At 47.4% G+C, this 14,713-nt stretch overlaps 1 protein-coding gene across 2 annotated transcripts; it reads right to left on the reverse strand.

Moving 5' to 3' along the window:
- Positions 1 to 26: 26 nt before the first annotated feature.
- LOC103633122 (mediator of RNA polymerase II transcription subunit 8) lies at positions 27 to 9,612 on the reverse strand. 2 transcript variants are annotated; one of them, XR_004851550.1, is made up of 12 exons: positions 9,240 to 9,606; positions 8,962 to 9,086; positions 7,855 to 7,979; positions 7,569 to 7,752; positions 7,332 to 7,436; positions 6,947 to 7,014; positions 6,464 to 6,709; positions 2,283 to 2,336; positions 2,010 to 2,216; positions 1,614 to 1,717; positions 1,087 to 1,144; positions 27 to 619 (listed from the first exon to the last, which is right to left on the reverse strand). XR_004851550.1 is itself a non-coding variant. In XM_008654800.4 (12 exons), the coding sequence occupies exons 1-12, from the start codon at positions 9,476 to 9,478 to the stop codon at positions 447 to 449; spliced, it is 1,629 nt and encodes a 542-aa protein (XP_008653022.1). In that variant the 5' UTR covers positions 9,479 to 9,612; the 3' UTR covers positions 27 to 446. The 2 variants fall into 2 exon arrangements, 1 of the variants encoding a protein (XP_008653022.1); XM_008654800.4 differs by lacking the exon at positions 1,614 to 1,717 and adding an exon at positions 1,752 to 1,796 and having other exon boundaries at positions 9,240 to 9,612.
- Between the last annotated feature and the right edge of the window lie 5,101 nt (positions 9,613 to 14,713).

Here is a 14,713-nt window from a genome sequence, read left to right on the forward strand (position 1 = left end):
TGGGGCCTCATGATTGCAAGCATGAAAGACGTAATAACATCTTGGGATATTTATCCAGAAAGACAACAGGGAATACATATTACAGTACATCTGTGAGTTCCTCAAATAATTCTAGGGTCCACCTGATGACCGATTTTCATCCTGGTGAACTACCCACCCGTCTAGCCGTATGCAATTCGATTGCCGGCCTTGCTGCGAGGCTTAATTATAAATAAAAGGAACGCGCGTAACACGATTCCAACAAAACATATTAGACATATCCGAAACACAGTTACAACGTATATAATTATAATTGACCTGCATCTCGCTAATGATTTACAGCAAAACGAAGGCTAACCTGGGGCTACTATCAGTCTCACAGATAAGCTGAGTAAAGACCAACAGACAAGCAGCAAAACGACGGATATATTGCTCATCTTTCAACCTCCGTGAACGTTAGTGTTAAATCATTGTTGGTTTTGTTGCCTCTGCTGAGTGAAGTTGGGATTCTGGGTCTGGTTCTGAAGGCCCGCCATACCCTGTGGCACGTTCTGTGCACCTGCCTGCATGTTCCCGTATAGCCCTTGCTGCTGCTGCTGCATTCCCATCATGCTGCTATTTGTGGCTCCCATACCGAACACTGCGGCAGAAAACAGCAGAGTTCAGTAATACAAACTTGATACGATCATTTTTTGGCACAAAGTAAAATAGACCAATGATGATTTAAAATCAAAGGACACTTTTCATCCAGCACTGATATTTTGTCCATAGTGGAAAGTGCTCTTAACTTTCCCTAGTTACTGAATTCTTGTGTTTTTTTGTAATGACATCCTACTTCCGCATTATGGTAAATTCCAATATATTTTGTCCTTTTGAATTGTGATCGGATCAGGTATCTAGATTTATGCGACTCAAAAGGGTTTGCCTCTGCAATGCGTACACATATTTCTAATATTGAGGAGCAGGTTTCTACCAAATAAGCCAGTAAAGCCACCAAAACAATTGATAGACAAATATGATGTCTCAAATCCATGGCACATAACATTTTTTTTTATCCATTTGATAGTGCTAACTTGAAAAGTCTTAAAAAGGGAAAGGGATACATACTTTGGTCAGTCAGCATTTGGGGATGGCTCCTATGTGGATGCCCACCAGCCATACCATACTGAGAAATAATAATAAAACAACACATTAAATACAAGAAGTTATGTGCGAAGAATGAAACAGTCCGGAAACAGGACAGAGCAAATACAAAAGCAACAAATTCTGCAATCTTTATATTATATACTGCCCCTTCAGTAATCAGGAAATCATGTCTATAGTGGACAAGATGTCGTTAGTATAAGAGAATAAACTTGTTAAAGGAAGATAACCTAAAACTGTAACCTTATTAATCAGACTACCATAAAGTTGCAAGAGAAGCCAACAGCCAAAATGAAACTACCCTAGTCCATCAATTAGTGATGCATGTGCTGAAATTGTTTTTTTTTTTACCATAAATGTGCTGAAATTGTTTGGGACGAGCCAACATTGCAGTTGATAATATGAATAATGCAACTAAAATAATAATAGCCCTATATTAATCAGACCACCCTACATCAAACTCTCATGTGCAATACAGTAACAAAGTCAACCTTTCTTGACGATCTACAAGGGCAAAAGGGAATACAGACTGTCATTGCCCAGTAGTTGTGATCAATTATACCATATGCACGCAGAGAATTATTTCTGGCAGAACCTGGATATAGAAAGACAAAAAAAAAGTAACTGACCTGCATTTGTGGCATAAGCGACTGTGATCCATGCATATTTGCCATCTAAAATGCAAAATCGAACCAGGCAAGATTAGCCAATCGTGGGAACAAGTACAAAAACAATCTCTAGAGGCTAATGATTGAAAAAACAAAGATTTTTTTTCACCAGTCCATCTCATCAGCTCATAAATGCATATCTTAAACTCCAACTACCAATTTAAGAAAATGAAACAACTTATTTTCCTCACTAAATTGTTAAGAATAAGTATATCTAACCATTTGTGAGTTTGATGATGCCTGTGCAGCATTGAACATCGCATTATTTGCAGCTCCAGTAAACTGGCCTAAATGACTTCGTAGCTGAGTTCCTTGATTCAATTGACTCTGAGCCATGCCTGGTTGCATACGTCCAGGTTGCATCTGTCTGTTATGAAACTGTTGTGACAATGCTTGGTTGTATTGCATTTGCTGTTGACCAGGGACCTACAAAAGGCTTCCTTCAGAAATTTAAGTTTTCAGGCCTTCAGCAGAAAAGGAGTCAGTAATTGCCTGTAGTTTTTGTTGAGCCTGCCCCTGTAAATCTTGTAGTTGAGGAAGTGCGCTCTACAGGGAAAAAAAATGTGTATTCAGAACTGTAAATGTCTATTGTAATGGACTTTGGCCCACAACACTCAGCTATATATATACACTCCCAACCCTGATTAGGGTTAGGGTTTCCCATATTCTCACTCTCCAACTTGGTACCAGAGCCAATTTTCTCTCTCCCCCTCCCTCCCACCCCACAGACCACCGCTGCCGACCACTTCCTGCCCGCCGCCGGCCATACCTGGGCGCGACCGCTGCCCCTCCCCCGCCGTCGGCCACTTCCTGTTCGCCGCCGCCCATCCCTGGGCTCGGCGGGCTCCCTGCCGGTGGTTCCGCACATCGCGCGCCCAGGAGTCCGAGCCCCTGCTAGTGGTTCGTGCCGCAAACCCAGGAGTCCACGTCGGTCGCTCCGTTGAGCCGGTTGCCGCGCCAGGCTCTTCAACCTCCTCACGGGCGCCGCCAGCTCCGTCGTCCCTGCTCGGCCTCCTCCCACCGGTCCTCCCCTCGCCGGTGAAGTCCCTGCTCAAGCGCCTCTCCTCTTCCAGGAGCTCGGCCTCCTCCCATCGTTCCCCGCCTCTGCTCCTCCTTCCCCCAACTTGCTCACACGTCCTCACCCAGTGACAGCGCTGCCCCTTCTCGTTGGTCTGCGCAGCTTCCCCTGCCACCACCGTCTTCATGAGTGCTTCTCTGCCTGACCTTGTTCCCGTTCGTGCGGCCCACGGACTCCACGCAAGCGTCCTCAGGGGGGGAGGCACCACCACGGTCGGCCTACTCCCGTCTGTTGCTCCTACGGCTCTCGGCCTCCCCGCCGCCGTGTCGACTCACTACCCCAGTTCTCCATGGTGTCCCTCCTGCCACCGGGGGCCCTACCTTTGCCTTGTCCGCCAATGCCACCTCTTTCCTGCCTTTGCCCGGTGTCACCATGACCGATGTGCGTGTCACCCTTCACGATGGTCAGATTATTCGGGGCACCTTTGTGGCCTTTGATCGGGCCATGCACCTTATTCTTCGTGACTGCGTCGACCTCCACCCTCAGCCAGGCTGTCATGTCACTGGCCCGCTTGTCTTCCCCCTGCTATTGTTGCATCCCTGATGTTCAAGGCCCCCGACTCCAGCCCCCATCCCGGTGACCTTCTAGGGGCACCTCCCCTGGCTCTCTCCTCGCACCCCGTGCCTTCACCACCCCCTCCCTCTCCCACTGATTGGGTGGTCGACTCCAGAGCCTCCTTCCATACCACTTCTACCACTAGCTCGTTATCCCACTACCATCCTCCACACCCCTCACATCCTTCCTCTACCGTGGTGGGGAATGGTGCCACCCTTCCGATCACCTCAGTAGGTGCATCGATTCTCCCGGGACCCTTCTACCTTAACGACGTTCTTGTTGCTCCCCATTTGACTCACATCCCCTTCTCTCGGTTCGTTGCTTCACCGATGACAACCGCTATTCTATAGAGTTCGATCCCTAGGGGCTCACCATACGACACCTTCGTTCTCATGTCGTGCTCGCTCGTTATGGCAGCTCCTTCCCCCTCTACTCTATTCACTTGCCATCCACTTCCCCCACCAGCGTATCCTCCCCCCATGCTCTTGCTACTACCACCACCTCCACCGATTGGCATCGTCGCCTCGGGCACCCTGGACCAGATGTGATGTCCCAGCTCTCTAGACGCTCAGATATCTCCTGTCGTCGGGGTTTCTCTGAGCATCTCTATCATGCTTGTCAGCTCGGTCGTCACTCTAGTCTTCCTTTTTTCCTCTTCCACGTCCAGGGCTGCCCAAGCCTTTGATCTTGTTCATTGTGATCTCTGGACCTCTCTCGTCCTTAGCCTCTCTGGTTACAAATACTATCTTGTCATCTTGGATGATTTATCCCATTCCCACTTTCTCTGGACCTTTCCTCTACGGCTTAAGTCCGACACCTTTCACACCCTCACCCATTTCTTCGCCTGGTTCTCCACACATTTATTCGCCTGCGTCTCCACCCAGTTCCGTCGCCCGGTTCGTGCCCTCCAGTGCGATAATGGCTGCGAGTTCGATAACTCCGCCTCTCGCACCTTTCTCTTTCATGGCGTTCAATTGTGCCTCTTGTGCCCGTACACTTCCCCTCAGAACCGTCGGGCCGAACGGATTATTCGCACCACCACTAACATGATCCGTTGCCTCCTATTTCAGGCGTCTCTTCCCGCCTGCTATTGGGCAGAGGCCCTGAACACTGCTACTAATCTCCTCAACCGCCTTCCCTCAAAGGTGGTGAGTCACCCCACCCCCCACTTCTCCTTGTATGGCATGACCCCCTCCTATTCTCATCTCTGAGTCTTTGGTTGTGCCTGCTATCCCAACACCTCTGCCACTTCTCCTCACAAGCCCCCCTCCATTTGTTGTCTTATCCTCGGTTACTCCCCTAACCACAAGGGATACCGATGCCTCCCTAGTCCCCTCCTCCGTTCGCACCAGCCTCGTCGACCCCCACTGGCGTCGCGCTATGGAGGAGTACGCGGCCTTGCTGGCCAACCACACCTGGGACCTGGTGTCGCGTCCACCGGGAACCAACGTGGTCACCGGCAAGTGAATTTTTCACCACAAGCTGACCTCGGATGGCTCCCTCGACGGCTAGAAGGCCAGTTGAGTGCTTCGAGGCTTCACCCAGCGTCCCGGAGTGGACTACAACGAGACATTTAGCTCTGTCGTCAAGTTCACCATTGTTCGAGCCGTTCTCTCTCTCGCCCTCTCCCGGGGTTGGGCGATCCATCATCTCGACATCAAGAATGCATTCCTCCACAACACTCTGACGGAGACTATCTACTATAGCCAGCCCACCAGCTTCGTCGACGCCGCTCATCCGGATCTAGTCTGCCAACTGAACCGCTCCTTGTATGGCCTCAAGCAAGCGCCACGGCATGGTACAGTCGCTTTGCCTCTTACTTGGCCTTCATCGGCTTCGTCGAGGCCAAGTCGGACACGTCCTTGTTCATCTATCAGCGCCGCGACGACACCGTCTACCTTCTGCTCTACGTCGACGACATTGTGCTCACAGAGTTCGCGATGAAGAACCTGGGGCCTATTCACCACTTCCTCGACGTCACCGCCAAGCGCTGGCCTCAAGGTCTCTTCCTCCACCAGCGCCAGTACGCCATCGACATCCTGGAGCGGGCTGGCATGTTCTACTGCAAGCCCTGCTCCACGCCTGTCGACACTCAGGCGAAGCTCTCTGAGGACGACGGGCCCCCGGTCGCCGACATGACATCCTACTAGAGCCTGACCGGCACGCTCCAGTACTTGACCTTCTCCAGGCCCGACATCGCCTACATCCTCCAACAGGTGTGCCTACATATGCGCACCCCGCGGGAGCCCCATCTCACCGCTCTCAAGCGGATCCTGCGCTACCTCCGCAGCTCCCTCGAATACTGTCTTCTACCCCCCCCCCCCTGCGACGTCGGAGCTTGTGGTCTACAACGACGCTGACTGGGCTGGTTGTCCCGATACATGGTGGTCCACTTCCGGTTATGTCGTGTTCCTAGGCGCCAACCTCGTCCCCTGGGCCGCCAAGCGGCAGCCCGTTGTCTCCCGCTCTAGCGCAGGGACCGAGTACCGCGCTGTGGCCAACGGCGTGGCAGAGGCCTCCTGGCTGCGCCAGCTTCTCCAGGAGCTCCACAGCCCCCTTCAACGCGCCACACTCGTCTACTGCGACAACGTCAGCGCGGTCTACCTCTCCACCAATCTCGTGTAGCATCAGCGCACGAAGCACGTGGAGATCGACTTGCATTTCGTCCACGAGCGTGTCACTGCCGGTGACGTTCAGGTTCTCAGCGTCCCCACTACGTTGTAGTTCGCCAACATCTTCACCAAGGGGTTACCGTCGAGTGTTTTCGCCGAGTTTCGATCCAGTCTCAACATTTGTACAGAATAGAGTTGAGACTGCGGGGGTGTTAGAATGTTGTTTACGTTTATGTGTATACCTCTATTGTAATGGGCCTTGGCCCACAACACTCAGCTATACATATACACTCCCAACCCTGATTAGGGTTAGGGTTTCTCATATTCTCACTCTCCAACTAGAACAGGATCAAGAAGGGAAACACATACTACAGAAAATCTATAAAACTAAAACACATCCAAAGCCCCAAATGTAAACCTATCTTTACCTGTGCTAGCATCCCAGCAGCTGATGGCCTCACCGGCTGGTGAAGCGGTTGAGAATGTTGCATCAGTTTTTGCCTCTGTTGTTGTGGTGTTAGATGTTGCTGGGGGGAAGGGGTATTCATCATATTGGTGCCTGACCTAGGAGAGTTAGCATATGGCATTGGAGGAGTGGACACATTCTCGAAATTAGGGGTTCCTGTGGTTCCAGGTGATGGCGCAGGCCTTCCAAGTAACTGTCCTCCGGATGCCTGCAAGTAGTAAGAAGGCAACAAATTTGAAACTGAAACAGAAATATCAAACATTTATCTGAGTTTTGTTATTGCCATTCCCTATGATATATAATAGCTATCCTATCAACACCATGGGAAGATGACTGATGTCATAAAAACAGAATGAACCAAAGAGGTTTTCAATTCAAAAGAGTGATAACAATAGAAGATAGACCCTTTCTAATATCATAATAATAACTCAGTTATAACAGAAACCTGAATCTGATTTCCCTGGCTGTTGACACTATTAGGTGCAAATGTTGACATATTTTTGGGATAACTACCTGCAAATACAAATAGAAATTAGATGTGCATTTGTCAAATACATCTCCAATGCAAATGCCAAAGAGTTAAGCATACAAGGAACTTCTACGGCACAAATCTCCCATTAATATGGCAAATGTTAAACATATAAGGAACTTTTACAGCACATATCTCAATGCAAATGGTCGTGATTTTAGCAATTGAGGATAAACACTAATCCTAGCACAATAGGAGTTCGGTCTATAGCGCATGAAAATGAGACAATCGACAGATGTTAAAACTCAAAACGAGGAGAGGTTCATTAAGAGAGTTTAGATACACAAGAAAATCTACATACCAGAACTATCACCAAAATTTTGTGCACCGTCTCCTAAAGGAAGCACTTCTATCAGATGGATAGGAAGAGATTGTGGATGCCTCTGATCTCCAGGTACCCGTAATCCTGGCATTCAGATAATTTTAGTAAGGCTATAAGTATTGAAATTGTAACACAAAATAGAAGTAAAAAGGACTCTTTATTTTGGAAATCTAATTGCATTTTTTATTAATATTGACCAAGCACTATGCCTTTCACCTTCACCATAATTTACTGCTGCTCTAAGTAGGCCTTCCTGCTCCTGTATCTTTGCAGCTTGTGCTTTGTCCAATGTAGGACCAAGATTTGTCCCCTGACGGCTTCCCAGCCCATAGCTCTTACGGCATTCTGCAATTACTTTCTCAGCAGTTTCGCATGCACTCCCAATCATGTCTATTCTAACCTGAAAGGGATGGTACCAGGTTCATTCTAATTAATAGATAGCCGATAAATCAAGCTAGCAACACATGCTATAGGTTTTCATTTTTCATACTAAATTGGTCACCTTTAATTTTTCAATCTGTGTAGGCACAGGTAGATTAGTTATTCCAGACAATAGTTGCTCTCTCTTAGTAGTTTCCTCAACTTCCATCTCAGGCAGCAGTTTTGACGACAGCATTACAGGTAGTACTGCAATATTCATAAGGATTATACTGCAACTCTAATAATAAATAACTGTACAAACCATTGATAGTATGCAAAATGGGAACACTAGATGACAATGCATCAGAACAATTAGAATGACCATTTCCAATACATTTTTGTTGGGTCATTTGCACTGTGTTTATTTATCTCAGAATAGCTTGCCATGAAATTAAGGCCATGGCTAGTAGAAAACTTCAAAAGTCTGAAACCTAATTCAGAATTTTGATTAGTGGACAACTGGAAATAAACATCAGTTGACAGTAAGAAAAATCTTAGATTGAATCTTCATGTGTAATAAAACTTGTGAGAAGACCCCAAAGAAACGGCACAGCAAAGTATTAGCCCAACTGGTCATACTTGTAGTCATCATTCATCCTTACTTTAGAAACAAAATCATAGGGTTTTTTTCTAAAAATATATGGAAGCATAAATGAATCGTATAATCTCATCATGTGTTGAAAATCATAATCTCATTAGGTGTTCACCAATACTGGACCATGAACAACGAAAGACTATTTAGTGTTGGGTCAAATAAGGGAAAATGTTTGATGGATTCCTTTGGACTCAATACAGTTGGTTACATAGCAAAACTTCAACACATAAACTGAGCAAATTTTCATATCAGATAATTTCTTCCCAAATTACATGCTTCCATTGATAATCTTTCAGAGAGGTTGTTGTTCATGTCTTGATTGAACCAACCAAACTTTTACAAACAAGGGCAAAGAACTCTTAATGTCTTTGGAAATTGTTGTCCCTGAACTGGAGATGATTTATTTCATGACTGAATCAGTAAACCATGCAACTAGAACATAACCAACAGATGTTAAACTCCCCTATGTTAGATCAACTAAATATTAATTATGATTTCTAAGAAAACAAATACCATTACGTGATAACCAAATTGACACAGATAACAAAAGATATATGCATATCCATAAAGGGGAAAAAACTCAGAACGGCATACTTGTTGCATTCTCGGCATTGACATTCCGGGGGTACACGACAAACACCTTGGACACATTCTTAATGTCCTCCACAATGTTGAAGAGCTCCATGCTCACCATCGAGAACTGCCCGAGCACGTCCTGCCTGCAATTCACCCAGAGGCAGCCATACCATACCAGTAAGCAATCGCGCAGCGACGCCACACGAGCAGAGGCATCCTAATTAAACCCTAGAATCCACTGCTGCCAGCCATCAGCCGATAGCCAATAAGAGGGGCGGGGCTGGGGATGAAGTTACCACTTGGGGGAGGCGCTGGGATTGGTGCGTATGATGACGTCAAAGTCCTCGAGGATGCGGGAGATGGCCTTGTACAGCCCCACCGCGCGCGCGCGCATCCCCTCCAGGTTCAACTGCTGCTGCACCCCCGCGCTGAGCCGCTCAACCCGGGGAGCTGCCTGCTGGTCCCCTGCGGCTGCGCCCGGAGGTGGCGCGCCAGCGGCGGGTACTGCACCTAGCGCGGCCGCCGCGGGGTCCATCGCCGGAAACTTGCGTTGGGGGCGGTGGCGTTGCGGCGGAATGAAAGGGGGTGGCCGGAGGCGGACTAATGGAGGATGTTTTCAGATCGTTATGGCGGTACCACCAGTTTGCGTGTCTGGCTCAGACTGACATGTGAGGGCCGGGGGACAGTCAAGTCAATTCTCTGCACTCGACAAAACATGTGTCCAGAATCCAAAAGTTCATAATGCAGAGTTCAAAATTTGGAGAAGTCCTAACAAAATGTATACCTAGATGAGATGAGCATACAGAGTCGTCATATATTAAACTATTTTTTATTTAACTAAACTTAGAGTTAATATACTTATACAAAAAGAGACGGTGGTATTTACACCATTAAATTGGTATCACTAAATATGTGTTTTTTGTGTCATCCTCACGAGTATACTGCCTGCAGCATGCTTCAAACTTTACAGAATTTGATGGCACGTACGCCTCCTAGTTCACACAGAGGAGCTGGGGCTAATTAAAGCCAACCTACAAGCAAACGGACTTTACAATGATAGTGTAGCCGATGCCTGATGATGCTAAGTTTGTTTAGCAGTTTAACAGGTATAGATGTCTATATTGGCCGGACAGCCAAATTTATCCGAAGCCTGGTACCAACCCGGCACGGCTCGCTGCGCATCGAGCTCGGGACAGCCCGGCACGGTGGACGTGTCGTGCTTGGGCTTTGAGGCCGGCACGTCGTGCTCGGCCCGACCCAGCACGAAAATGAGCCAGACACGGCGTCTGTCCGTTCCACGCCGCATAACACACATCGGCCCTGCCCCATGACGCACCCCCCCGGCATTCGCTCGCTCGAAACCCTAAACCTAATCCCCTCCCCTTCTCCCGTGGCTCCTACCTCTTGCTCCTTGGTGACCGACGAAATCTCGCCTCTCCCGCCGACGGCTACTGGTGACGGCTACCAGCGACGGCTTGTTTGGACATCTATACTCTCCTCATCTCTTCGCTCATCATCTTCCCTTCCTCACACCCGAATCCCAATAGAGTAATCCCCATCCTCGGCTCCTGACATCCTCTTAGCAGAGGTGTTCCTCCTCGCGGTGGTGCTCTCAAGGCGACTAAGGTGCTCCGGCTGCGCAGGTTATGTCCTGAACCCTAATCTCCATCCCCTTCTCTTGTGTATTAGATCTTGATTGGAATCCCATGGATGTGATGAATCTCCTAGGTATCGCTTGTGTCGGTGCCACGTAGCTGTCCAGGGACCCCAGTCGTCGGCGAGGAGCCATCTGTCTACGGCATGGACGATGACCTTCATCCGACCGTTGTGGACGAGGAGCACCGGCTAGAATATCATAACAAAGCAGAGGATGCCCGGATCCTATTTGGCAGTAGTGTTGCCATCAACATCGATAATGATGATGATGTCCCTGGTGCCGCCACCGGTGGTCAAGCGGGCACAGGATCCACGAGCCCGACACCGACCGGCACAAGCACCGCCGCCACCAGTTCCAGTAAGTGTCCTCTCAGATCTAAAGTGTGGCATGACTTTGATGAACCGACTCACCTTGTCAATGGTAAGATGGTATGGTATGGAGCCATTTGTAAGTACTGCAAGGTGACTTTAAGTGGTAAATCTAGTTCTGGAACTGGTCACTTGCTTCGTCATAATTGCTTAGCTAAGAAAGAACAACAGTGCGCTTGTATAGTTTGATCTGTGCTTAAGTATAATTCTAATGGGTCCTTGAAACATTGGGAGTATTCTCCTTCTGTTGCACGTATTGAACTCTAGGGTAGAAACAAAAGGTAAGGTCTCAGTTAACAAATACTCTATGGTAAGGTCTCAGTTAACAAATATTGTTTAGTTGTATGAATCAAAGTTTGGTGGTGTACGCTTGCGAGCACAACACCAAATGTGCCATGCTAATGAGGGTAGAAACAAAGTGGTTTGGGATGACATCTATGGTGATGATGATTTTGATTTTGAGTGATGTGCTGTAAGAGGAGGATCTGGATCGGTTAGTATTGGTCCCTCATCTGCTACTTTTGCAAATGTAGCCTCTATCTCAAAGTTATCTTCATATATGGACGATGACATTGTCTCCAGGTTCAATGAAGACTTCAACATCTTGAGTTGGTGGCATGAACACAAGCTTACCTATCATATTCTTTATCTCATTGCTAAAGATGTCATGATTATTCCTACTTCCACTATATCTTCTGAATCAACTTTTAGTCTGGTTGGTAGAGTGATTGAGGAACGTTGACGCCGACTCATAAGTGATATGGTGGATATTTTGTCATGCATAAAGGATTGGGAATTAGCAGGCTCACATATGCAGCAGAATGTGGAGAAGGATACCAAAGAGATGGAAGTTATCCATGAAAGCATGGTTCTTGAAGATGAAAGTCAAAAATCACGAATGAGTGTTTGGACTCTGGACTGTAACTTTTTTGTGTAGTGTGTAGTGTGGACTGTAATGAACATTAATACTTTAATTTGGAGTTGGTTGTTCTCTATTTTCCTTTCTAGGATTTTATCACGAGATGTGAGTTTTTACATATAAAGGTTTCTAACAAGGCATCATTGCACCACAGCTCGAAACATAATTAAGTATATAGTGATGAAGTTTGTGCTCTTTTATCTGTAATATTGTGCTATGGATTCCGAACTTGTAATTTTATGCTTTGGAATCTGTCAAACTGGACTTGTAATTATGATATGCACTTGTAATATATTTGTGATATGGAGTTGTGTTGATTTTTGTATTTTGGTTGGCATGTATGTTAATCTGAACTGTGAAAGTGTTTTTTTGTTTTCGGGCTCGTGGCCAGTCCGACACTGAAAGGGAAATAGGGTCAAACCTTTTTCCTAAATGATTTTGGTGGTTGAATTGCCCAACACAAATAATTGGACTAACTAGTTTGCTCTAGATTATAAGTTCTACAGGTGCCAAAGGTTCAACACAAACCAATAAAAAGGTCCAAGTTAGGGTTCAAAAGAAAGGAGCAAAAGAAATCGAAGAGAACCTTGGTCTGGCGCACCGGACTGTCCGGTGTGCCGCCGGACAGTGTCCGGTGCACCAGGGTGGATCAACTCCAACTCGCCACCTTCGGGTTTCTGGAAAAGCCACTCTATTATAATTCATCGGACTGTCCGGTGTGCCAACGGAGCAACGGCTTCCAAGTGCAACGGTCGACTTCAACGGTCGGCTGACAGGTGCACTATGCGCGGACAGTGCGCTCAGAGTCAGAGCAGCGCCAGAAGGCGCACCGGACAGTGAACAGTGACTGTCCGGTGGCCCAGGCTGTCAGAGCTCCAACGGTCAAAACCTAACAGTTGGGTGACGTGGCTAGCGCACCGGACAGTGTCCGGTGGCGCACCGGACTGTCCGGTGCGCCCATCGACAGCAGCTCAACCCCAACGGTTGGTTTGGTGGTTGGGGCTATAAATACCCCCAACCACCACCACTTCAAGGCATCCAAGTTTTCAGACTTCACATTCAATACAAGAGCTAGTGCAATCAATACAAGACACAAATTCAATAGAATCAAAGCCTCTCCAAGTCCCAAATCCACTCCAAGCAAATAGTGACTAGAGAGAGAGTTTTGCTCGTGTTCTTTGAGCTCTTGTTCTTGGATCGCTTTTCTTCTTCCCCATTCTTGTTCTCAAGCAACTTGTAATCAAGCAAGAGACACCAAGTTGTGGTGGTCCTTGTAAGAGGTCTAAGTGTCCCGTTGATTAAGGAGAAAAGCTCACTCGGTCTAGGTGACCGTTTGAGAGAGGGAAAGGGTTGAAAGAGACCCGGTCTTTGTGACCACTTCAACGGGGAGTAGGTTTGCAAGAACCGAACCTCGGTAAAACAAATCACTGTGTCATTCGCTCTATTTCTTTGGTTGATTTGTTTTTGCCCTCTCTTTTGGACTCGATTTTATTTCTAACGCTAACCCCGACTTATAGTTGTGCTTAAAGTTTGTAAATTTCAGATTTGCCTATTCACCCCCCCTCTAGGCGACTTTCAATTGGTATCAGAGCCTGGTGCTTCATTAGAGTCTAACCACTCGAAGTGATGTTGGGAGATCACGCCAAGAGGGAGATCGGGACCGGCGACGACAAATCCGCAAGCTCGGGGAGAACCCACTCGAGGGAGTCCGGCCACAAGCACAAGGAGGAATCCTCTTCCTCCATCAAGTCACAAAGGAGAGGTGACAAGAAGAAGAATATGAAGAAAGTGATCTACTACGAGACCGACTCTTCGTCACCCTCCACCTCCGGATCCGAATCGGCGTTCGTCACTTCTAAGCGCCATGAGCGCAAGAAGTATAGTAAGATGCCCCTCTGCTATCCTCGTATTTCAAAACACACTCCATTACTTTCCGTTCCATTAGGCAAACCACCGGTTTTTTACGGTGAAGATTATTCTGTGTAGAGTGATAAAACGAGGCATCACCTAACCTCACTCCACAAAAGCATATTGGATATTGTTGAGTATGGAGCGCAAGTACCGAAGGTAGGGGACAAGGATTACGATTCGGAGGAGGTCGACCAAATCCGGCACTTCAACTCCCAAGCCACCACTATACTCCACGCCTCTCTAAGTCGAGAGGAGTATAATAAGGTGCAAAGGTTGAAGATTGCCAAAGAGATTTGGGACGTACTAAAGACCATGCACGGAGGAGATGAGGTGACCAAGATCACCAAGCGGGAAACGATCGAGGGGGAGCTCGGTCGATTCATGCTCAACCAAGGAGAGGAGCCACAAGCCATGTACAACCGGCTCAAGACCTTAGTGAACCAAGTGTGCAACCTCGGGAGCATAAAATGGGATGACCATGAAATGGTCAAGGTTATTCTAAGATCACTCGTTTTTTTAACCCTACACAAGTTCAATTAATCCGTGGTGATCGTAGATACAAGATAATGTCTCCCGAGGAGGTTATAGGAAAGTTTGTGAGCTTTGAATTGATGATCAAAGGCTCCAAACAAATCATCGAGCGAGGCACCACCTCCACATTCAAGGTGCAACCCGTCGCATTCAAAGCGATGGAGGAGAAGAAAGAAGAGTTTATGTCAAGTAGGCTCCCCATCGACGCCTCCAAGCTTGACAATGAGGAGATAGCGCTAATCATCAAAAGCTTTCGCCAAATCCTCAAACAAAGGAAGGGGAAAGACTACAAACTCCGTTCCAAGAAGGTTTGCTACAAGTGTGGTAAGCCCGGTCACTTTATTGCTAAATGTCCATTATCAAGTGATAGTGACAGGGGCGACG

Source organism: Zea mays, chromosome 7 (genome assembly GCF_902167145.1).
Source record: "Zea mays cultivar B73 chromosome 7, Zm-B73-REFERENCE-NAM-5.0, whole genome shotgun sequence".
Taxonomy (NCBI): Eukaryota; Viridiplantae; Streptophyta; class Magnoliopsida; order Poales; family Poaceae; genus Zea; species Zea mays.